The sequence below is a fragment of the Pteropus alecto genome, unplaced genomic scaffold (assembly GCF_000325575.1).
Source record: "Pteropus alecto unplaced genomic scaffold, ASM32557v1 scaffold246, whole genome shotgun sequence".
Lineage (NCBI taxonomy): Eukaryota > Metazoa > Chordata > Mammalia > Chiroptera > Pteropodidae > Pteropus > Pteropus alecto.
In genome coordinates this window covers 188,228-214,296 of record NW_006437742.1, presented here as the reverse complement: position 1 = coordinate 214,296, position 26,069 = coordinate 188,228, and the positions used below count along the sequence as shown (strand labels likewise).

The window sequence follows — 26,069 nt, the reverse complement described above, 5'->3', positions numbered from 1 at the left end:
CTTACATATTATATCCTCTGTTCTTATTTCCTCGCTTTTTTCCTTTTCCTATAAGTTAGTGCAATATGTTATTACTTTCTGTGTGTTCTTTTGGTATTTTCCATTTTTCACATAATATTCTGTGAAACTATTCATGAATATCCTAGATCTTTCTAATGGCATGTGTCAGATTTTATATTAGAGCATGTATTTAAAATAACTTGAACAAACTATTTTGCATTGCAAAGGCCATATTTTGTGATAATTATTGTAGTGTATACTTGAAGGCAGTAAAATTATTTTCATCTCCAATATTTCTTCAGTTCAGTGTGACCTTTGCCAACAACAACAAAAACAACAACAACAACAACAACAATCTTTTGGATTTGTGAGGTTTACTTGTGCTCTTCATTTCATCGGGGCAATCTTACAAGGATAGGACCAATTTGGAGTTAGTTTGCATGGCAAATTGCATGTTAAAGTGGACTATATTCTTGTACCTATTCTGTTTTTTGTTTGTTTGTTTGTTTGTTTTTTGCCAGGATGCCTTGAGCAACAAACAGACCACTAGCCAAAGTTTTAAATTTGAAGACCAAATGTATCTACAATGAATACACTATGCTATATGATTAAAGGGATCTTTTTCTTTCTTTTTATAAAGCTGCACCTTAGCAGATTTCATAATTAGTTTGTGTTTGAGACCTCCAATTATATAAGTAACAAATTTTTAAAAATGGATTTATTATGTATACTTTCAGAATAACTGGTTTCTTATGTTTCTTGCTATGTAACTATCAGAATGAACCCCAGAGTTGGAGCCAGAATACATGGTTTCTTTTGTTTTCATCTTCTAAACTTGATGTATAGGCCACTTCCTTTCTCTCTGGACCTACCTTTTCCATGCATAAAAAGTGGTGGAGAGAAAGGTATTAGACAATAATTCAAAGGCATGCAGCTGTAATAATTTTACTCTTTTAAGCCTCTGACAAAAAGGATGTTTCTAGGATTACTGTGGCATATAGATATTTGAAAGGAGGTTAAGGTTCTTCTACAGCAATTTTAGCTTTTCTTTTTCTAAACCATATGTCCATATCAGTACTTTACAATGGTGAGTGAGAAAAATTGGGTACCTAGAAAACATAATGACCTGCAATTGCTAGAACTATTGCTATTATTGTCCTCTTGGTGATATTAATGGCATTCTTTCTGACCATCTTTTCCATTTTACAAAAATAATTTGAAATAGTTTACAATAAAAGAAAAAGGCAATAGGGAGTTAAAATAAGAATCTGTATAATACATGGGCAGGAAATTGGGGCAAATCATTAACTATTAAATGTGATTATGGCCAGGTATCTGAGGTGTGACTATCTCAAAATGGATTTTTCAGAAAAAAAAATGAACGAAGTAGAAGAATTTTTTCTTTATTTCTGATTAGGATTGATGAATAGAGATGAAAGTGTCACTGAAGGTTGACTTGATATGGATAGTTGATATTGAAGTAATTGGAAAGTGAAGCCTGATGCATTTTTGGTAATCTGGCATGTTTCAAATGACTTTTACAAAAAAACTTTTCAATATGTCATTGTCTTTTGGTATACTTATGCTTTGTTTCTTGTTCCTCTATGCTCTTTATTTTTTAACTCCTTTTAGGGAGAACGTGGATTTCCAGGAAGTCCCGGTTTTCCTGGTTTACAGGGTCCTCCAGTAAGTTATAAAATTTGGGATTATACTGAACACAAGAATTGACAGAGGAAGCAGAAGTATAGAAAGTGAGCTCAGTGCATTCATGTGGAAAGTAATAAACTAGAAAACTATTGTTTTTTTTTAAAAGTTGCTGGATAAAAGCAAGGATTCTATGGTATTTAATATAAATGTCATTTCTAAGTATCCTAAGATGTGTAGGGCTTAAAGTGACACTACAGTAGTCTATTTAGTTTGGACTCTATTTGGAAAACATTGCATCTTTTGCCTTGATATATATACACATATACCTACATATATGTACATATATATATATAAACCTATATATATGTTTGTATGTGTGTGTATATATATATATACATATGTGTGTGTGTGGTCATGATTCATTCATTTAGTTATTCCACAGACATTCATGAGGGCCAGCTATGTAAAAAGCACCATGGGTAAAGGAAATATATCTTTTCTTTTTAATAATAAGGACCTCCTGGGATTCCAGGTATGAAGGTAAGCAGCTCATGCCAGGAAGGTAAACATTTTGAATAAAATATTTGGAAATCTTGCAACTTTAATGAGATAATGTCTCTGACTTCTTTCTTAAAATCTATGCTTCTAGAAGTTGTGCAGATGCACATTTACAAGCTCTTCTTAAGTAGTCTCTTTTGTTCCTGTGGCTTTAAATACCTCCTACATGCTGATACACTTACAAATGTGTATACCAAACTCAAATTTCTGATACCTTCAGTCCTCATTACATTTTGATACAATTAACCACCTGCTCCCCCTAGAAATACTTTCCCCCTGTATTCTGTGACACTATCATTCCCTGATTTTTCTTCTGCATCTCTGGTCATTCTGCAGTCTTCTATGCAAACTCATTCTATTCTATCCAGCAGGTATTAAGACACAGTCCCGACTCTTCTCTTCTATGCCTAGCAATATTATTAATGCTTATGATCTTGATTAATATTTAGTTACTGAATACCTACATTTATATCTCTAGAACAGACTTTTCTCCTGACCTGGATGCTTCCCTAATATCTCCACTCAGATATCTCCCAGATATTCAAATTAACATGTTCAAAATTAAAACAGACCCCAAAATAAACTTGCTCCTCCCTCTGGCTTCCTTATCTCTAAAATTTTCATCACAATATATTATGTACACCATTACAGAAGCCCAAAACCTGAGAGTTAGTGTTTATATTTTCTGCCTTTTCACACACATCCTCATTCCATTCTATCACTAAATACTGTTAATTTTGCCTATAAAATATATCTTAAATTCATCCACTTATCTCCCTCTCCACTGCCACCACATTAACCATAATGTCTCATCCAGGCTATTGTAATAGCCGCTTAACTAGTTCCTTCTTTTGCTATATCCCCGACCTTCCAACCTGATTGATTTTCTATGAAACAGCCAAGAATGATCTTTTAAAAATGTAAATCTATAATTTAATCTTCCTGCTTATAAACCTTCAAGGACTTCCCACTACATCTAAGATAGAGTCCACATTCTTTTTCATGACCTGTAAGACCTGCATGTTCTGGTCCCTTCCCTACATTTCCAGCTTTATCTTTACTACTTTTCCCTTGTCTCACTGATCACACTACTCTGCATTAAGTTATTTGAATGTGCCAAACTCTTTTATTTTGAGGTCCTTGGTACATGCTATTTACTTACATTAACCAGCACTCTTCCCCCATCTTCATCTAGCTGACTCCTTATTATCCTTTAGATCTCAACGTGAATGTTACCTTCACAGATTTCCCTTCTATGACTGCCCACACTAAATTAATTTCCTTCACTATTTTTTTAATTGAAATATATTTGACATGTAACATTGTGTAAACTTAAGGTATACGACATGTGAATTTGATACATTTATATATTATAATATAATTGCCATTATAATGATAATTACTACCTTCACCACATCACATAATTATCATTTCTTTTTAGTCCTCCACTATTTCTTTATCATGTACCATGTTGTTTTTTTTAAACCCTTAACAGAACATTTTGTCATCTTATTTGTTTACATGTTATAGTCTGCATTTCTCCAGTATATTGTTAATAACATGAGAACAGAGATGTTGTTTATCTTTTCACTACTGATTATCCAGAGCCTAACACAATTCTTGGCAAATACTAATATTTAATAAGTGTTTTTTAGTGAATGAGAAACTGAAAGTACTATATGCTCTTAATTACTCAACTGTGCTTCAGTATACTCTGGCCACTTCCTCATTTCCCTTTAAAAGGTAAATTTATTCATGTTAATTATTGAATTTGCCTAATCTTCTAGGACATTTATGTGATAAATTGAATTCTCAGATCATTTTTTGTGCACTTGTCAGTTTTCATGTATCATAACTGTTAGTTATTACTTCCATTGATGGTTTCTTTCAGGGAGAACAAGGTAGTATAATTATGTCATCACTGCCAGGACCAAAGGGTAATCCAGGATATCCAGGTCCTCCTGGAATACAAGTAAGCGTCCACTGATTTTCCTCTTTGCTATATTGGTTTAATCAGATCACAGCATCACTTTTTTCTCCTCAAATCTTTACTACCCTCTATTTTAGTTATATAAATTATCATGTGAAGTTTGATAGACATTGGATATACTTTGTACCTGAAGATAAAAGCAGTCTGGATCAAGGAGAATTTTAAGAAGCATTACCTTATTTCTTCTGCTTTTCTATCCAGTTTCCATGGAAATATTTGTTTTGAGTTTGGCAACAGAAATAGGCTTCTATATTCTTATTCTTGTGCTGTGGAGATCAGTAGCGTAGTAGGAGTAGTCCTGATAATTGTAAATGGTCTGATTAAAAATAAAAATCATAGGTCTCCCATTTCAGATATTAGAAGGCATCATTTATAACACTATCAGCTATGCATTATATATGAACATATTTTGAAGGCTGAAGAAATAAAATTTATGCATGGTGAACATAAACTATAATCTTAAGAAAAAAGTTATTATGTTAGCCTACAGCTAGCATACATGCATAGAAACAGTAATAACTTTGGAGTATTAGGAAGTCAATTTCTTGAGGTTTATATTTCATGAAGATTAATCTCTTTGCCAAAAATAAAAATCAGTACTTTCTAATATTTAATCACTTAAGGTACAATGTTAGGGACTTTTTAAACTACTGCCTCATTTCATACTTGACATCACCTATCCATATGTTCTTACATACTCTCAATCTTACCCTTTATCTTTTATAAATTTTTATTATGTAATATTTGAAATACAGCAGAATACATGCAAAATATATGTATGCTGTGAAGCGTAACTACTAAATGAACACTTGCGATCAATACAGCATGTGAGAACTAGACCATTACAAACAATTTTATATCAACCTGTGGTTTCTGCCTTCTCCCATATATTACATATGCATATATCTCTAAGTAATAGAATACTTAGTTTTGCTTTTAAAATAATATAATACTTGTAAAAATACTGCAATTTTTTCTATTTGATATGTTAAGATTCATCCATATTATTGTATATGGCTGTAGTTCATTCAGTTTCACTTCCATATAATATTTCATTGTGTGAACATTCTACATGTGGTTTCTCCAACTTCCTATTGTTGAATATTTGGGCTGTTTGGAGATTTTTTTTCATTGCAAAACTATCAGGGATTTATACCTAGCTATAGAATTGCTAGATTTCAGGGGAGTCAAATTTTCGACTTTTTAAGATCCCAAATTGTGTTCCACAACAGTTGCAACATTCCCTCATTTTTGTCCCAGTTATTTTCACTCCTTTTATTATCTTTAATTTTATTTATTTTTATTTTAAAATTAGAAAAGCCAGCTTGAAACTAGTAGCCTTTCACTTCCCAGTTCTAACATAAAAGCCCCTCTAAATGCCCACCTTCATAGCTTTATTTTCTAAAACTTCCTTATGATGTTTCTCCGACATTTGTTATTTATCACTGTAAAACACAAGTTTTCTAAAAGCTTAATTCGTTCTGTCTAGTTGAATTTATTTATAGTTATTTAGTCCATTCGTTCTTATACATTTTAAATTTCTGATTATACTGCAGAATTATAGAATTGTAGAACGGAATTCTGGCAACTCAAGTTCAAATTTCATACATTTAGTTCTTTTTATGATACAATGAGGTGTTTTTTTTTTATTATTTTCTTTACTTCTTTTTGATAGGGCCCGGCTGGTCCCGCTGGTATGCCAGGGCCAGTTGGTCCTCCAGGACCACCAGGTTTGATGGTAAGCTTGCTTCTGTAATTTCATTTCTCCTTTTCTTTTCATTTCTTTCACAAACATATATATACATATATAATACACACACATATATTATATGTGTATTATACATATATATACATATATGTATATATATTATATATACATAAAATTTGAAGTATAATGTATTTTCAGTGCTCACAATCTATAATATTCTTATTTACTGGAGATTTTACAATGCTATCATGAATGATATATGCTAAGTAATAGCTCGATTTTATAGATGGGAAAAATTAGATTCACAAACAGTAAGATGTAGAATAAAGTATTTTGTTGGTTATCTCTTGATGTGTCAGTGCTGAAGTTGATTCTGGTCATCTCATGAAGTCTTCTAAAGCAGTTCTCTAGTTACTTGATGAAACATGTTTCTTCAAATTCCAGTTTTTTGTTTAAGAGGAACAAAAACAGGTATTCACAAAAATAAAATATGGTCTCTCATTTCTTAAGGACCTGTGACAAAATAGTAGGATTGGTAAAAATAGTGAATCACTCTGCAATGGGATAAGGTTTTGTATACCCTTGGAAAGAAGCGAAAACTTCTAAAGTCCCTGTATATGCAGCTAGTCTCTTACTTTATTACCTCTATGGTCACTCATATTTTTTATTCTAATTAGTTCTAAGTATTTTTACACCTGAAATACTCAGATTTAATTCAAGTCATGTTTTAGACTTAGAGCTTTGCTGTTGTCCGCTTACAAGGGCAAGAAAATTGTACTTCAGCCAAAGTAATTTCTCATGTGCCACTCTATCTCTCATCTACCATATATTTAAGTAACAGTTTTCATTATATCTTTATAGATTGCACATTTCTGCTTGTGACAATTGGTCCTCTATTCTTGAATGAAAGAAACATTTGTTAAGTACTAGAAGAATCTATCAGAAAAGATTGTGATTTCTGCTTTCCTGGAAATCTTTCGGAGAGTTTTAGAAAACCCTTTTATTTAGCTAGTTTTACTTGTAGACTTCCTGCAATACATGAGACTCTGGACTATGGCACTTTTTCCTAACTCTGTTGTTACAACATTGGTATATTCTAAGTGTGTTGTTACACCTTGAATTCCCTTAGCTCTTGTGGCCACATAACTGATTTAGTCCGTACTTCTAAATTTCTTTCCAATTAACCCTGATTCAACATGTGAAGCAAAGACTCAGAAATGCCACCATGATACAATATATAAATAAATAGATCCTTTGAGATCGAGAGGTGATACACTTGGGCAGACAATTGTTGTTTCACTTAAATGCTTTTTAACTTTTAAAACCTTGAACATTCTCAAATATACAAAGTTAAATCATATAAAAATAAAACAACTAAAAAATTAAACACATACATTTTATAATTAGAGAGTTAATTGCTTTATGTTACCTAAAATAATCTATAATTCTGGATGAGAAATTTAATGTGTTTGTTGAGATTAACTTTTGTATTGATTTTTGGCTTGGTTCTACCCCTCTGCCTCTACACATCCTTGCATTTCTTCCCCTGCCCTCTCTATACTGTCATGAGAAGTCTCTATGTTTACCTAGTTTGTTTAAATCATTTTAAATGTGTAACTCTGACTAGAAAGCAATGAGAAAAAACATGAAATATTATTTTGAAGGGCTTTTTAGTCCTCACCTTTTATGAAACCATATAATTTTTAATAAACTTATTAATATAATACTTGTTTCCTTTTCTGGGTCTTCTGTTCTTAGGGCCCACCTGGTCCACCAGGGCTTCCAGGACCAAAGGTATTTTCTTTCTCATTACATCTTTTATTTAGTGTGGATTCTTTTGGTCATTGTCAATGAGATTTTAAACTGAAACCTCTCTCTTCAGGGGAATATGGGCTTAAATTTCCAAGGACCCAAGGGTGAAAAGGTGAGTAAAGAAAAAAGTTGGTTACTCAACCTCGTGTTTTCTCTTTTCATAGTCATTTGAACTTGTCTTTTTGTTTCTTGCAACTGATTTTGCTTACATGTTATATTATTGTCTGTGTAAATTATGAAATATCACTTATTTTACCTTACAAACAGGGCGAGCAAGGTCTTCAGGGCCCTCCTGGGCCACCTGGGCAGATCAGTGAACAGAAAAGACCAATCGATGTAGAGTTTCAGAAAGGAGATCAGGTGAGTATGTAGAGAGGAAATCAATGAACACCTTACTATGACAATGGCATTCCATTAAAATGCACTATAAGCTGGAATATGGTTATATGTTAAGGTATTTTTAAATTAAGAATGTGAGATAATTAAATTTTTAAATAGCTTTATTGATATATAATTCACATACTATACAATTCACCTATTGAATGATTACATTTTAGTATATTTACAAGATAGTGAATTCATCACTATAATCTGAGAGCATCGTTATCACCCCCCCCCAAAAAAAATTCCATACCTATTAGTTGTCACACCCCATTTCTTCCCAAACTCTCCAACCCTAGGCATCCATTAATTTAAATTTTTGGCTCTATAGATTTGCCAATTCTGGATATTTCATATAAATGGAGTCATATAATATGTGGTATTCTGTTTAGCAATAGTTGTCTGATACCTTGTTTCTACTAGAGTAGATGAGGGGATCAAACATATCTTTTATAGTATAGTGGACCATCATCCTTGAACAGAGTTCATGCATTGTAGTTTCACCTAAATGCTAATAAAAAAGTTAAAAATAAAGGACAATTTGTATTGAAACTCTACCATTAATATGGATTGGGCCATTTAATTCTCTGCCAAAATGTATGTGTTTTATACAGCCCCGAAATCTCTTAGTTTTAGATACTCTTGCTTTTTTTTATAAAACATTTTGTAAGAATAAAAAATTATTGATACTTTCATTTTAAGTGTTATCTTGTTATTTACCTCAAAAATTGGCTTGTACATACAATAGAAATTAGCTGAAGTGAGCAAAGGTGGCTCTAAGTTTTTTTTTGCCTAGGAGATTTCAACTTTGAATTAGAAGCATTTGTTTATCTTTGGTTATACTACATGAGTCTATAGTTAAGCTTGTTAAAAGCATTCTTAGCTAGCCGTAGTATTAATAGTATTAATATTGCTTTCCTTTTCCTACTACTGCATAGGGACTTCCTGGTGACCGGGGGCCTCCTGGACCTCCAGGGTTGCGTGGTCCTCCAGTAAGTAACCTAAAATTCTTTAGCACCATTTAATGTAAATTGATGTGGATACATAGTACTCATAAACCAATGTAAAACTACTTTTGTGTGTACAGGGTCTTCCAGGTGGTGCGAAAGGTGAGAAAGGTGAGCAAGGAGAGCCTGGCAAAAGAGTAAGTGTTACAGCTACTAATATTCTTTGCAAAAATCTTTAAATGTGTGTGTAATTTTATTCTTTCCTCTTAAATCCTACTTTCATTGCCTCGAAATGTCACAATTGAATAAATAAAATATTCTTTTATTTATGATAATATTGGAGTCTAAAATGGCTACTTAATATAGTCCAAGGCAGAAATAAAGGTTGTTATATTCTTTAACTTTACACTTTCTAAATAACAGTTTTACATTCTTGCATTTCTTTGAATCCTATAGGGTAAACCGGGCAAAGATGGAGAGAATGGCCAACCAGGAACTCCAGTGAGTAGTTAAAGGTGATTCTCCACTACCAAAAAAAATGGAAGGAAGGAAGGAAGGAAGGAAGGAAGGAAGGAAGGAAGGAAGGAAGGAAGGAAGGAAGGAATAAAGAAAAGAAAGGAAGGAAGAAAAAGAAAAAGAGGCAAGATAGAGAAGTAGGAGGGCAAAGAGGCTTAGATTTGGAAATTGTTTGAATGATGGAAATTAACATTTCTTTCTCTTTTGAATATGAATCAGAAATTCTTTTTTTTTTAAGTCAGATTTATTGAGATAATTTGTATACAGTAAAATAAACCATTATTATTATACAATTCTGTGTGTTTTGACAAATGTGTACAGTTGTGTAACCAACTCTATAATCAGAAACAGTTCCGTCACCCTCAAAAGTTCCTTCATACTCTTTTTGTAGTCATCTTCTCTCCCTCCACCACCCAAAGCTCCTGGCAACAATCGATCTGTTCTCTATCTCTATAATAGTACCTATTTCTGAGTATTATATAAATGGGAGTCATATTGTATATAGCCTTTTTAATTAGGATTCTTTTATATAGCATAATACATTGTACTGTATATAAATAGTTCATTTATTTTTATTGCTGACTAGTATTTGATTATATGGGTGTACCAAGGTTTATTTATGAATTAAGCCATTGAAGGATAATTTGGTTGTTTCTGGTTTGGGCCAGCATGAATAAAATTGGTAAAAACATTCACATACAACTTTTTGTGTGAATATAAGTTTTTTTTCAGTAAAAGTTTTGACAGACAATTCTAATTAATACAAAGAGGAAAATTAAAAACATGTGAGTCCAGGAGAATTATTTCCTGCAGCTTCAATATTAAGAGTATCCACAGTAGATATTAAAAGAGGTTATCAAGAACAGTTAGAAAATTTGATGACATTTGGAAAGCATTTTGAAGGAAAGGGATTATTCTTAACAAAACTGGATGTTGGAAGTAATAAAATAACATAAATTGGTTTACAGGTGATTTTGTTAAACAGTCTTCAACTTATGAATTCGATATTCACAAATGGCTTAAATATATAAAATGGTATAAGAGGAAATAAATTCAGGGCCTCAGTCCTGACTTCTTTTGGAACAATTGGTCTTCGTTTCATGATTTAGGCGGTCATGATTTTCAACAATTTGCCTCTGATTGTTTTGTACAGATATCCTCAGGGAAAAGGCTGTTCTCTGTACTAGGTGAACTCAAGTCAGGCCAAATCAAGATGGGGACTAGTGGGAACTGTTTGGGAATCACCAGACAAATGAAATACTGACACTTCTCTGGGAATGGGGCTTTGAAAAAGCTCCAACCCAGTTCTTTCCCCTCCCAGCTGCTGCCAGGCTACTGTTTTTTAACCTTAATTGTGTGCTGTTGGTTTTCAAGGCTACCGCGAAGCTGAGGAATGGTGATAGGAATAGAGCAAGTTAAAATGCCTCAAAGCTCTGCATTCTTAACCAAGATTCAGCCATTTTTTATTTTAAATAAATGTTTCCTGGATTGCTGCATGCTTTTGTTTATAGAGTTCTAAAAAGGTTGACTCTGGCCATTTTTACTAGGGTTCTTGTTACTTTTATGAAGGAGAAGATTTGGGGAGGTCCTTATTCCACCATTTTTGCTGATGTCACTCTCTCCTCTATATTTTAAAGGGTTTGCCTGGTGATCCTGGTTACCCTGGTGAACCAGGAAAGGTTGGAGAAAAGGTAAGAATTTTATTACTTAGAAGTGCCTGGTTTTATTCTAGCTAACATGATCCTTTCTCTCCCAAGGTTGAGTTATAAATGAAAAAGTTCTAAATAACTAGCTATTAAATTCAAAACATACCTTCTTTATCCATCTTTTGGTGTTGCCCCTTTTTCTTTTATAACACTTCCTCTGAATTTTCATTCATTTTCTTAAATCATAGTGTGGTGGAAGTACATGAAGAATTATTTAACTTTAGCATTTCCATTGTGAAAAGTTGGTGTCTTTACTTTGAACACATTATTGGCAAAACTTTTGTTCTCCAGAAAGAGGATTCAGCACTATTTGAGTGAGGTCCTCCTACTAAAAAGGCATATGGCTATGAATTTAGAAAGTCTTCACTAAACATTTCCATTCTCTATGCAATTATTGCCTAGAAGTCTGTGGCTAATTCTTCGTCTTTTTTTTTTTTTTTTCATTTGGCTATGCAGCCTGACTGGTTATTTATTTAGTTGCCTGTTTTTAAAGCAACTTTGAAAGAATGTACGAAGCACACAATTCCCCTATTTATAGCAGATAGCAAAATGTCTAGTTTTCCAGTCTCTAATTGCTTTGCATGAAAAGCGTTGTTTTGCAAGCAAGGAAGGAAGAGTGTTACAAACTTGAATGTACCTAGAGGGCATATATTTTAGTGGTAGTTTATCTCTAAACTAGATCTAAGTGCTATCTTAGCCTAAGAGGCACAGCTAGAATAAAGGAAGATATAAAATCTCAGAGAATAAGATTGTTTTTCAAGTATTAAATAAAGTTATGGGACAGAGTAACTCCTTAAAAGGAACTTATGGATATATGAAAGATTTCTATGAACAATTCTCGAATGAGAATAAAGGTGTGTGAGAGACATCTACACTTGAGTCTTGGCCAGTAGAGTAACAGTTGAGTACTGTGTTCTTCATGCTATTGTAGCTACCGGTTAAGGGTAGTAGTGCTGTCTGAATTTGTCTTTCATTAGCTTCCAAGAGCAAACCCACAAAATCGATTGTGATTTATTAGCTGTTCCTGATGATAGTTAAGTCCATAAGCTCTATAATATCTGCCAATAATGGAAATGACACGAAATTTATGCTGTTGACAAGTTTTATGAAAAGGAGCATAGCTGAATGTAAAAAGTAGTCTACAGCCACCCCGAACAGGCCCGATCCTGTCTGATCTCAGAAGCTAAGCAGGGTCGGGCCTGGTTAGTACTTGGATTGAAGACCACCTAGGAAGACCAGGTGCTGTAAGCGTAAAAAATAAAAAATAAGGGATTGTAAGCTGACAAGGTCCTTGCAATCTGTGAAGTCAACCAAGGGTTGCCTCACCTAAAAAAATAAAATAAAATAAAATAAATTTAAAAAGTAGTGATTTTAACTGATGTAGTGGTACCAAAGTTTTTATTCGGCATCTTGTATAAAATATTTATAGTTTCCTAGAAAATAAGAATCTTAAAATCATCGATGTTACACTACAAATAATTTAGAATCCTCGTCTATATATAAGGCAGGGAAGTTAATTGATTTGGTCAAGATCATGTAGCTAGTAAATGTGAGACAACATCACAGGTTTTCTTAGGCTTAGCTCAGTACTGTTTCACTGTTTCATCTACCTCATATTGTATTTGTCTTTAGTGTATTTTATTATGGATTTCTGGATCTTTATGAAACTTAGTTTATCTATTATGTTTTTTGAGGAAATGGATGTTTTCATGTTTTTATTAACTTATTTTAAAATTGTATCGAACAGGGCCAAAAAGGTGACATAGGCTCAATTGGCCCTCCTGGACTTGTAAGTTATTTTTTTTTAGTCTTCATTTATCAAATGTATTAATGCATTTTCATTTTTGTGCCTTAATTATATACTCTGTACCCTTTCCTAATAGAACACAAAATTCCAAGTCATTATCAACTTTTATTGGCTTAAAAGTTTTTACATCTAAAACCTTCAGTGATGTAGACTGCAAAGTTTTTGTATTGTTCTGCCTGTGTATTAGTTCTCCATAGCAAAGATCCAAAATTATGACATTGGGTTGTTTTGCATCATGATTGCCACATTATTTCTCAAGTAACCAGCAGATGGTGCAAGTGTTGCTTACAAAGATTCAATAAAAGAAACCATTGGAGAACTAGGGATTGGTCTGTTCCCCTGCAGGGCTCAGGGGAAAGACATATTTGGCCTTAATAGGTTTTCTCAATTTGTAATTGTCTTTGAGTCACACCTCTTTTTTTCCCTGAGTGTGTACGTCTAGGGGCTCTTAATAACAAATGTATGAAACTGCTCTATGAAAGAATAATTATAGGGGTTATAGATTATCTGTCATGTTTGTATTCACCATGAAATTAAAGTCAAATGTATTTCCAATCTTATTAAGAATATAATTTTATTGCTACAATTTGACGAATAGGTTTTCCTTTGGCTGAAATTTGATAAGACTCTTGAATTTAGACTGCATTGAAGCTGCAAGATGCAAATGCCACGAAACCTATATGTGCAGAAATTAATTTAATTATTTTTTGTCTATATTGAGTCTCAGATATTGATACTTAGTACATTACTAAATCTAATGAGGATATACTTAAAGAAAATCTTAGATAATTTTTATCCATTTTCATTTTAAAATCAGTTTTATTTCTCTAAGAAATAATTTCTTTATAAAATGAGATGGTAAAATTTCAATGAATATAAGAAGAAATAGAAATTTTGACAGTACAGTCTTATCTAACAGTTCACTTTCCCTTTTGAACTACTATCTAAATTCTGAGTCCCATAACTTTTAGTCTCTTTCTTTCATCTGAATATTTCTTATATCCAGTAGAGCCAGGATGAAACATAACACTTTGCCAGTAGGTGTTGATTTGTACCTTAAACTGACAATTTCTTAAATCTAAAGCTTATGTACTTTTATAGCTCTATGAGGTTAATTTCTTTATATTTAGATTATTTAATATGAAATCATTTAGACACTGAGATTTTAAGAAGATAGAGGGAAAAACAATGATCCAGTTAGTTTATTTTATGAGAATGATGCGCTACCTACTGCACTAACGAGGCACCTCCAGCTAGTTGATTTTAATCAATAAATCCTTCTCAGAAGAGATCAGTTCTTTCTCTTGCTTTTATTCTTAGAGGAAGAAATAAGTGTGGACTGATAAAGGAAAAGGTTAAAGAAAGGCATTATTGATGTTTGAAATGGTATATTCAAAAGCAAAGACAAGAATGTGCAAAATGCAAGAAGTGGTTATAATCAGATACACCTTACTCCTAAAAATTTATTGCTGGAATTAACAGAAGATGAAAGGGGTGAGAGAGATATTGGAAACCTTGACAGAGTCAAGGGTTAAAAGTAGCATCAGATATAGTAAAAAGTAGTGAACATTTTTAGTCATTAAGCACAGAAAAATGGCTAGGATATGCAGTAGATTTAGATTCAAGGGGACAAGCTCAGAGGTGTTTCTGTTAGTCCAGGTGTGAGGTAAAGATAGTAGTTGTGGCAACAGGAAAGAAGAGGGTAAATAGAGGCATTTTTAATAAAGAATGATCAGGCTTAGATAATTAGAATGAATTTAATATGAATTTTAGAATAAGAAACATCTAAAATAATTCTAGCTCTGTAAACCTGGAGTTTAGGAGAATGGTAATATTATTACTGGTTTGGCAGTTTCTAATAAGTTGAAGGATAGGCATGATCTGGAATGTGACTCATAATCTACGCAGTAGTCTTAATGATTTTGCCTCTGAACACTCTGTGAATACAATGGCACTATAATCATATGTGCTGCTAGGTTATTTTCAGGAGAACAAGCTACTTCTTTGAGTTCCTTTATTTTTTTCCTTTCATAATAAAGGTAATTCCTAGACCTGGGACTGGTGTAACCATAGGAGAAAAGGGAAATATTGGGTTACCTGGCTTGCCTGGAGAAAAAGGAGAGCGAGGATTTCCTGGAATACAGGGTCTACCTGGCCTTCCTGGACCTCCAGGTAAAAGGAACTATACTAATGTCCTTGTATTTATAGCATCTTTACTAATCCACATATTCATTATCATATTACTTCTAGGATAAATATGGAAGTAGAAGACATTAGTATTTATTAATTGACAGAAACTTCTCAACTCTTTTTTTAAATATTATTTTATTATTAGCTTCAAGTATACAGTACGTTGGTTAGACATTTAATAGTTTATAAAATAATTTCCAAAATTGTTTTTTCTCTCCTCTGACTCCCCACCTAGCCAATACATTAATGCTTAACTGCATTCCCTATGCCGTGCTCTCGATCCCCCGTGACCATCTGTCAAGTACTAATTTGTACTTCTTTAACCTTTCACCCATTTTGCCAGCCCCACCCCCACCCCCCTCCCCTCTGGCTGTCTCCAGGTTGTCCTCTATAGTTCTGAGTCTGTTTTCGATTAGTTTGTTCTTTTTAAGAAATTTCTCAACACTTACTGCAGACATTCTAGACAAATTCCTCAAATGTACTTAAAAAAAAAAGCCAAATCAGTTGAATAATTCCCCATTATTTTATTTTTATTTTATATTATTTTTATTATGGTGACATTGCTTGATGAAATCCAGTAAGTTTCAAGTGTACAATTCAATAGTAAGGCTTATATACATTTCATTGTGTGTTCAATTCCCATAGATAGATTTCTTTCTGTCACCACATACTAGACCACTTTGACCCCTTCTACCTTCTCCCTCCTCCCTACCCTCTGGTAACCGCTAGTCTATTATCAATATCCACAAGTTTCTGTTTATTTGTCCTCTTTGTTTGTTGCTTTTAGGTTAATATCCCTCATATAAGTAATATGTGGTTTTCAACTTTTTCTGTCTGGTTTATTTCGCTTAGCATGATTATCTCAAGGTCCATCCATGTTGTTGCAAATGGCAGTATTTCATCTCTTCTTACAGCTGAGTAATATTCCATTGTATATATGTACCACATCTTCTTTATCGAATCATCTGTTGTAGGACACTTTGGTTGCTTCCATGTATTGGGCACCGTGAATAATGCTATGAACATCGGTGTACAAATATTTTTTGGGATATGGGTTTTCAAGTTCTTGGGGTAAATACCCAGTAGAGGAATTGCTGGATCATATGGTAGATCAATTCTTAGGTTTTTGAGGAACCTCCATACAGTTTTCCATAGCGGCTATACCAATTTGCAGTCCTACCAGCAGTGTATAAGGGTTCCCTTTTCTCCCCATCCTCTCCAACATTTGTTATTACTTGTTCTGTTGATTATAGCTGTTCTAAAAAGTGTGAGATGATATCTCATTGTGGTTTTGTTTTGCACTTCCTTAATAGCTAGCGATGTTGAGCATCCTTTCATATGTTCGTTGGCCATTTGTATGAGAAGTGTCTGTTCAAGTCCTCTGCCCATTTTTTAATTGGATTCTTTGTTTTTCTGTTGTTATCGAGTTGTATGATTTCTTTGTATAATTTGGGTATTAGGCCCATTTTGGAGGAGTTGCTTGCAAATGTATTTTCTCAGTTGGATGGTCATGTCTTTACCTCGTTGATAGTTTCTTTTTCTGTGCAGAAGTTTTGGGTCGATGTTTTCTTATTCGTTATTTTTGCTTTTACTTCCCATACCTTTGAGGCCAAATTCATAAAATTCTCTTTAAGCCCAAGTTCCTATGTTCTCTTCTATGCAATTTATTGTTTCAGGTCTTATATTCAGGTCTTTAATCCATTTTTCAGTTAATTTTAGAGTGTAGTTATAGAAAACAGTCTACTATCATTCCTTCAGGTACCACTATGACACAGATATTTTCACACTTAATTGCATCCTATAAATTTCTTAAATTATTATAGTCTTGGCTTCCTTTTTTTTTTTTTTTTTTTTGCCAAAAACATACAATGGAGAAAGGAAAGCCTCTTCAATAAATGGTGCTGGGAAAACTGGAAAGCCACCTGCAAAAGAATGAAACTAGACTGTTATCTATCACCATACACCAAAATTAACTCAAAATGGATTAAGAATCTGAATATTAGACCTGAAACAATAAAGTGCATAGAAGAAAACATAGGAATTAAACTCAAGGAAAGTGGACTCAAAAAGGATTTTATGAATTTGACCTTGAAGGCAAGAGAAATAAAAGCTAAAATAAATGAATGGGACATCAAACTAAAAAGCTTCTGCTCAGCAAAAGAAATCATCAACAAGGTAAAGAGAGAACCATCCAACTGGGAAAATATATTTACAAGCAACACCTCCGATAGGGGCCTAATATCCAAAATATACGAAGAACGCATACAACTCAATAATAAAAAAAACAAATGGTCCAATCAAAAAATGGGCAGAGGATCTGAAAAGACACTTCTCCCTAGAGGACATACAAATGGCCAACAAATATTTGAAAAGATACTCAACATCGCTAGCTATTAGGGAAAAAAATGCAAATCGAAATCACAAGATACCATCTCACACTTGTTAGAACAGCTATTATCAATAGGACAAATAATAACAAATGTTGGAGAGGATGTGGAGTATAAGGAACCCTTATACACTTCTGGGGGGACTGCAAATTGGTACAGCTGCTATGGAAAACAGTATGGAAGTTCTTCAAAAAACTAGGAATTGATCTACCATATGATCCAGCATTCCTTCTACTGAGTATTTACCCCAAAGACGTGAAAACCCATAAATGAAAAGATATTTGCACACCGATGTTCACAGCAGCATTATTCACAGTGGCCAGGATGTGGAAGCAACTGAAGTGTCCTATGATAGTTGATTCGATAAAGAAGATGTGGTACATATATACAATGTAATGTTATTCTTGAAAATCCATATCTGAAAAGATATTTGCACACCGATGTTCACAGCAGCATTATTCACGGTGGCCAGGATGTGGAAGCAACTGAAGTGCCCTATGATAGACGATTGGACAAAGCAGCTCTGGTCCATATATACAGTGGATTATTACTCAGCCATAAGAAGAGATGAAATATTGCCATTTGAGACAACATGGATGGACCTTGAGATAATCATGCTAAGCGAAATCAGCCAGACAGAAAAAGTTGAAAATCACATTATATCACTTATATGTTGGATATAAACCTAAAAGCAACGAATGAACAGGACAAACAAACAGAGACACATGGACATGGATTATAGACTAGTGGTTACCAGAGGATAGGGGGTGGGGGGAGGAGGATGTAGATGGGGTAAAGGGGGAAAATATGTGGTGACAGAGAGAAATCTAGCTATGGGAATTGAGCACACAGTGTTAATATTTATATGTCTTAATGTTAAAGTGTATAGATGAAACTTATTGGGTTTCATTAACCATTGTCATTATAAAAATAAATAAGTAAATAATAATTTTAAAAAATAAAAATAATAAAATAAATAAATAAAAAGGCAAAAAATATAAATAAACACAATGAGAGAATCTTAAAAGCAGCAAGAGAAAAGCAGTTAGTTACCTACAAGAGAGCACATAAGACCAGCAGCTGATTTCTCAAAAGAAACTATGCAAGACAGAAGGTCTTGGCACAAAATATTCAACATGATGAAAACCTAGGATCTACAACCAAGAATACTTTATCTTGACAAAAAATATTCCACAGGATGAAGACCCAGGATCTACAACCAAGACTTCTTTATCCAGCAAAGCTATCATTTAGAGTTAAAGGACGGATAAAGTGCTTTCCAGAAAAAAAATAAGCTAAAGAAATTTATCAACACCAAGCCAGTGTTACAAGAAGTGTTGTAGGAACTTCTTTAAGAAGAAAAAACATTGGACATGGTTCCATAGTGTAGCAGTTAGCACGTCTTCTTTACACACAGAAGGTCCTGAGTTTGCGCCCCAGTAGAGCCACGGCCTATGGTCTACAGCCATACCACCCTGAACAAGCCCATTGTTTGATCTCAGAAGCTAAGCACGGTAGGACCTGGTTAGTACTTGGATGGGAGACCACCTAAGAAGACCAGGTGCTGTAAGCATAAATAATAATAAAAAAAGGAAAAGAAAAACGCATTTATCAAAAACATGAATAAAGAATGGTAATAACTACATTCCTATCAACAAGTTCCTCCAATGGAAAAGAATCAACTGCCCCAAACAAAATATAGAGTGGCCGAATGGATAAGAAAACAAGACCCCTACATATTCTGCCTACAAATGACTCAATTCAGATTAAAAGACACACACAGTCTAAAAGGAAGGGATAGAAAAAGATACTGCCTTGATGGACCTAGAGGGTATTGCACTGAAAGAAGTCAGATAGAGAAAGACAAATATCACATGATTTCACATACATGTGGAATCTAAAGAACAAATTAAACAGCCACAACAACACAAACTGAAATAAACTCATAGATACAGAAAATATTTTGAGGGCTAGTAGATGGGTGGGAGGTTGGGGTGGATGGCGAAAAAGGGCAAAGGGATTAAGACATACAAACGGATATTTAAAAATAGTCGTGGAGATATAAAGTGTAGCATACGGAAAATAGTCGCCAATGTTGTAATAAATATGTAATGTGAAAGAGGGGTACTAGATTTAGTGTGGTGATCACTTTGTGAGTTATATAGATCTCTTATCACTATTCTGTACAAATGAAACTAATATCTTATAGTATGCCAACTATAATTGAAAAAAATTTTTTGAATTGTACAACGTAAGTATGAGCAACTAATTGTCTATTATATTTTAATAAAACTTAAAAAAACCATTAAACAGTTAAAAGACAAAAGCTAATTCAAGGACAATATTTGTAACGCATAGGACAGAGTGCTAATATTTTCATTTAATAAATAAAAATCTAATTAGATCAACAAGAAAAAAAACAATGAAAATAAAAGCACCAAGTATCTTTACATTTGTTTATTAATATGCAAATTTGTAAATAACTCTATAGGTAAAGAGGAAACAGAAATGGAAATTTCTGTTTTAGCAATTACTGTATGCTAAACAACTCATATCAAACTTCATTAAATACAGCCAAAGTGGTGACCTTAATTTATCAGAAAATTAGAAATAGTAAAAATAAACAAGCTAAGTTGAAAAAATAACAAGAAACAAAACAACACAAACAAAATAAAAGGAAAAACTTGATAAAAGTAAAAATAAAAACAATATTCATTCATTTTTAAAGGAAAATTTCTTAAACTAAGATTTAAAGGGAAGTAATACCTTAACTTGATAAAACTATTTCAACAGGAAGTACAAGACCCTGTAGGAAATGTCATACTTTTTGGTGAAACATCATGAACATTCTCATTCTAGTCGAAAAGATAAAGATACTCAGAGTCACCAATACTTTTTTTCCTTATACTAGTAATCACAACCTGTGCACTAAGTCTGAAGAAAAAAAGAGGTAGGTGTAAGGATAGGACAAAAAAAAAAAAACATAAATTTTGGTTATCCACCAACCATACGATTATCTACCCAGAAAACCTAAAATAATAAATTGGTAAATTACCAGAACTTAGAATGTTTGCAAGGTGGCCAGATGAATTGCATACTTAGATAATTTGCCTTCTACACCAACAATTAAAAATTAAACATAAGAAGAAAATCCAGTTAACAATAGTAATAGCAACAAAATTCACAATAGTAATCAAATTAACCCATGAATAAACTCAACACAAGATGTGTAAGACCTCTTTGCAGAATTTAGTAAAATATTATTAAGTAATATAAATTGAATAAATAAATAAATAGATATACTTAATTATTACTTGACGTGACAACTCAATATTATAAATAGGTGATTCTACCAAAATTTAATCTTTAAATTCAAATTAATCTCATTCAAAATTACAATGATTTTTTCTTGCTTTTTCAAAATTTTATTATTAATTTCAAGTATACAGTACATTGATTAGACATTTATATAGTTCATAAAATGATCCCCCTAATTGTTCTTTCTCTCCTTTGGCTCTCCACCTAGCCATTACATTAATGAAACTAACAAGCCGCTTCTAAAATTTATTTGGAAGAATAAATTTGTAAGTATAATGAAAATAGTTTCTAAAAAGACCAAAGATGGGTATATTTTCCTTATCACTTTTGAAAACATTATAGAGCTGTAGTAATGAAAAAAGTGTGTTAATGGTGTAGGAATAGACAGTGACACAGAAGAGTGTCCAGAAACTGACATGGAAACTTTGAAATGCCTCTTTTTCTCTTGCTAAAGGCTTTCTAGTATTTCTGAGATTAAAAGATAATAGTGTCAAAGAAGTGTGGGTAGAGAGTTATTAGTACATTCTAAAAGTAATAAAGTTACCTTAAATTATTCTTTCTTACACTCAGACTGGTACTTACAGTATTTGAAACTTTTCAAATATTTTTTTTCCTTTTTCCAGATATTGATTCTCATAGAAAACAATAAGAACATAACTGGCATTATACATTAAAGGAAGATCTTATCATTACTTAATGTCTCATTGAGAACCAAAGTACTGTCTCTAAAATAAGAGAATTTTGATCACCTTAATGTTTTTGTTTTCCTTAGGGACTGCTGTTATGGGTCCCCCTGGCCCCCCTGGCTTTCCTGGAGAAAGGGGCCAAAAAGGTGATGAAGGTCCACCAGGAATTTCCATTCCTGGATCTCCTGGACTTGATGGACAGCAGGGGTCTCCTGGACTTCCAGGGCCTCCTGGCCCTCCAGGCCCTCAAATCCCTCCTAGTAAGCTATATTTTTCTTTTATTAAGTTCTATCATTTTTATTTTGTTTTCATTTATAAGTGAATCTAGCTGAAGGTTGGCATCGTTCTTTGCATTTCCGATATGTAAGAGTTTCTACTGCACCTTCTATTTTTGATTTTTAGTGATTCTTTGAAGTTTAAATTTGCTCTTCAAATTATCACCAGTATTATATCTTTCTTTTGCTTATAGATAGTTGTATTACTGTGGGGAAGTAACTGAAAATAGGTCTTTTTTTTCTAGCTTGTCAGGCTTCCTTTTTTTTAGTCTTCTGGATATTTCACAGTTAGCTTGCTATCCTTTCTTTATCTTATCTCAGGTGATAAGATATGTGAAGCAGGCCCTCCAGGCCCTCCAGGATCTCCAGGTGACAGAGGACTCCAAGGAGAACAAGGAGAGAAAGGTTTGATCCCCATACTTTTTCCTTCATTCTTTCAAATCATCAGCAAAATTCTTTATATCCTCCACTCTCCTTTAGCCACTTACTCTCATGGTCATATCCCAAGACCTTCCATTACCAGTAGTACAAACTTCCATGCTCTTGATTTCATGAGTCCCATTTTCTGACCACTGTCTTCTATCTTTTTAGGTTACTACCTCTAATAACCTAACTCCTACAGTACTTCAGCCTCAATGAGACCTCAATCAGACTCTCTCTCAAACTTTTGGTGTTTTTTCTCCCTCTTAACCTAGGTTAAATTTATGATCAACCATTGTAGTCAGTCCCATGCATAAACCTTTGACTTCTTTACCCTCCACTCACTGTTGTACTCAGAACAAAAACATAGCCCTGGTAATTTCAAGTTACCATCTCTTCTGAGCCTGTACCTTCTCTTCTCCATTCATACTTCTAACACTTCCTCTTCTATTCTCATTTTAAGATTCTCACTTCCATTTCTCCTTCACTGACCAATTGAAGCAATAATAAGAGAACTTTTATAGATTGCCATCATAATGTTTACCCACCTACGTGCATCTGTGCCTACATCTTCTGCCTCCCTGCCTATTATTGTTAATACTCTTATCTAAAGCGAATTCTTGTATTTGTACAATAGATTCCAGTCCCTCCTATTTCCCCTCAGGATTTTATTCCACAAATTCTTGCCTTTCTCACATCATCAATTTTTCACTTTTACTGGGTCATTCTCAGGAATATACAGATGTGCCTTTTTCACCAATCTAAAAATACCTTATCATGATCCCACTTCCCCCGCCAGATACTGCTGTATTCCTCTGCTCCAATTTACAGCAAAACTCAAGACTTTTCTACTATCTCTATATACTCTTCTCTCATTTTCTTTTAAACATACTCCAATCAGGATTTTACTGCCTCCCATCACACCACTCCATAGATGCTGCTTTTGTCAAAGTCACCAGCAGCCTATACCCTGCTAATCCAAATGTCAAGTCTCCATCCTTTTTCATTTGATCTTTCCATTCTTCAAACACTTCCTCACTTGGTTGCAGTACGTTACAGGTCTTGTTTCCTTCATACCTCCTTGGAATATTTCACACACACACACACACACACACACACACACACACACACACACACACACACACAATCCTCACTTAACATCATTGATAGGGTCTGCAATTTCAAGTTAAACAATGTATAATGAAACCAGTTTTACCATGGGCTGATTAATATAAACAAGAGTTAATTTCCTATGGCATCTCATCAATTTTATAACAAAATGACAATGAATGAAATGACATTATTTGAGAGCCTCCTGTGTATGTATGAAATATATAATTTGTCTCCTATCATCCATCTATCTTTCTGCCTATCTATAAATACCTCTATGTATAATCTTCTGTGTAACTACCATCTAAATCAAAATATAGAACTTTTCCAGGACTCTAGACGACTCTCTTATGCTCTCTAGTCACCACTCTAAAAGGTAACCACTATTTTATCCTCTATTATAAATTAGTTTGCCTAATCTTGAACTATGTGTAAATAGAATCATACAATATGGGCATTTTTGTGTCTGGTTTCTTTTGCTTAATTTTATATCTATGAGATATAGCCAGGTTTTTTTGTTTACAGTAGTTTGTTTTTCACTGTTCTTTAGTATTTTGTTGGACAAATATACCTAAATATCCTTTCTAATTTTAACAGACATTTGATCTGGGGCTATTATGAGTAAAGCTACTACGAACATTCATATACATACTTTTTGTAGGATATAAGCATTCATTTCTGTTGTATATATACCTGGGAATGTAATTGCTGGATTATAGGGTAGGTATAGGTTTTGTTTCCATAGATAGCACCAACCCATTTTCCAAAGTGGTTTTAGTTTCCATTTCCTTGATAACTTATTGATGCTGAGCCTCTTTCCTTAGAGTTTGTATATTTTGTTTGCAACTTGCCTTTTTCCTATTTTTAATTGGGTTGTTGGATATGTGCATCACAGCTGTCTTCTCCAATTGTTTAACTTACTTTTTTACTCGTCTTTCCTTGAACAGAAGTTATTAATTAAAATAAATTCAATTATTAATTCTTTTTTTATTGTTAGTGCTATTTATGTCCTGTTTTAGAATATTTGCTTACCCTAAGGACCTGACAATATTCTTGTTTTCTTCTAGCAATCTTACTATTTGCCTTTCATGTTTTGATCTTTGATTTATCTTCAATTAATTTTTGAGTATAATTTAAAAGAGAGATCAAAGTTTATTTTTCTCCCCACATGGATATCCAGTTGATTCAGTACTATAGTATGAAAGACCATCAATTTCCTACTGAATTGCATTAGCATTTTTGTTGTAAACCTTATATGTGCGAGTCTTTTTCTAATCTCTATTTTATTTCATTGTTTTATTTTTTCTCCTTGTGCCAATGCCAGACTGTCTAAATTATTGTAACTTTATAGTAAGTCTTGGCTTACTTTGTACTTCCATATGTATTCTACAATTATCTATCCAGTTTTTAATTTTGGAATGCCCCAGAGATAAGCCCTTGTTCCTCTTCTCTTCTAAACTAATTCATTGTCTTATGACTTTAAATACCATCTACTTGCCAGTGACTTCCAAATTTATCTCTCCTGTCTAGATGTAAGCCTTTTCCTCTAGATTAGTATATCCAACTGTCTACTTAACATTTTAAACTTCACATCCTGATCAAGTTGAAGTCCTATTTCTACTACCTCCTTCCGCATAATTTTTCCAGTAACATCTTTCCCTTCTTTCTTAAAAGCAGGCCATGCTAGCCTTCTGGTTGCTTAGGCTAAAAAACTCGGAGTCATCCCTGATTCCCCTCTTCTTTTATGTTGTATATGTGATCCATGAGAAAATCTCATTGGTTTTACATTAAAATATGTTCAGAATCTAACCAATTCTCATGTTAATTGCTGTCACTCTGGAACGAGTTTCCATCCCTCCTAGATCACTGCAGCGGTAGCCACTTAAATGGTACCCTATTTCCATCCTTGCACTTAGATTTTATTCTTAACATAGCAGCCAGAATCATCCTTTTAAACTTAAGTTATATCATTTTGCTTTTCTGTTTAAATTCTTCTATTAGATTCTCATTTCACTCACAGTAAAAGCTACAGTCTTTACGGTGGCCTAGGTGATGTTTTATGATATGCCACTCATCATAACCTGTTAACTGTCTGACCTGGTTCTCCTTTCTTGCTCTACTTAGAAATCTGGTTTTCTTGATGTTCCTTGTATATGCCAAACTTGGCTATTCGTTTTGCCTGGAATACTCTACACTTATTGTGCACATGCCACATCCTTAAAGTTTTTTATTATCTATCATCTTCTCAATGAAGTCTATCCTGACCACTCTATATAAAATTTCAAACTGCCGCTCATCCCTAGCATATCCAACCCCATTTACCCAGCTCCATATTTTTCCTATAAACATAACTCCTTTTGATATATATGTATATATGTACATATATAATTTAATAATTTGTTACCTTCATTGTTTATTATTACTTTCCACTGGTAGAATGTGAGCACTGTGAAGACATAGATTTTTGTCTGATTTGTTTAACAATGTATCACAAGCACCTAGAACAGTGTTTGGTATACAGTGGGTGCTCAGTAAATACTTATCGAATGAATTGATTCTAGTTGTAGACTTCTCTAATAACACTGTTAGGTAGGAATGTTATCCCTTCGTG

General features: G+C 33.4%; 1 protein-coding gene across 6 annotated transcripts in view; it reads left to right on the top strand.

Moving 5' to 3' along the window:
- COL4A5 (collagen type IV alpha 5 chain) overlaps positions 1 to 26,069 on the top strand; it is a 246,222-nt gene that overhangs the window by 137,362 nt on the left and 82,791 nt on the right. For all 6 annotated transcript variants that reach the window (XM_015591652.2, XM_015591651.2, XM_015591650.2 and 3 more), the window contains exons 7-21: positions 1,633 to 1,686; positions 2,161 to 2,187; positions 4,097 to 4,177; positions 5,871 to 5,933; positions 7,662 to 7,697; positions 7,786 to 7,827; positions 7,983 to 8,075; positions 9,035 to 9,088; positions 9,184 to 9,240; positions 9,500 to 9,544; positions 11,197 to 11,250; positions 13,013 to 13,054; positions 15,112 to 15,244; positions 21,740 to 21,913; positions 22,250 to 22,333. In XM_015591652.2, the coding sequence (XP_015447138.1) occupies positions 1,633 to 1,686; positions 2,161 to 2,187; positions 4,097 to 4,177; positions 5,871 to 5,933; positions 7,662 to 7,697; positions 7,786 to 7,827; positions 7,983 to 8,075; positions 9,035 to 9,088; positions 9,184 to 9,240; positions 9,500 to 9,544; positions 11,197 to 11,250; positions 13,013 to 13,054; positions 15,112 to 15,244; positions 21,740 to 21,913; positions 22,250 to 22,333 (1,039 nt within the window). The remainder of the gene's footprint in view (positions 1 to 1,632; positions 1,687 to 2,160; positions 2,188 to 4,096; positions 4,178 to 5,870; positions 5,934 to 7,661; positions 7,698 to 7,785; positions 7,828 to 7,982; positions 8,076 to 9,034; positions 9,089 to 9,183; positions 9,241 to 9,499; positions 9,545 to 11,196; positions 11,251 to 13,012; positions 13,055 to 15,111; positions 15,245 to 21,739; positions 21,914 to 22,249; positions 22,334 to 26,069) is intronic.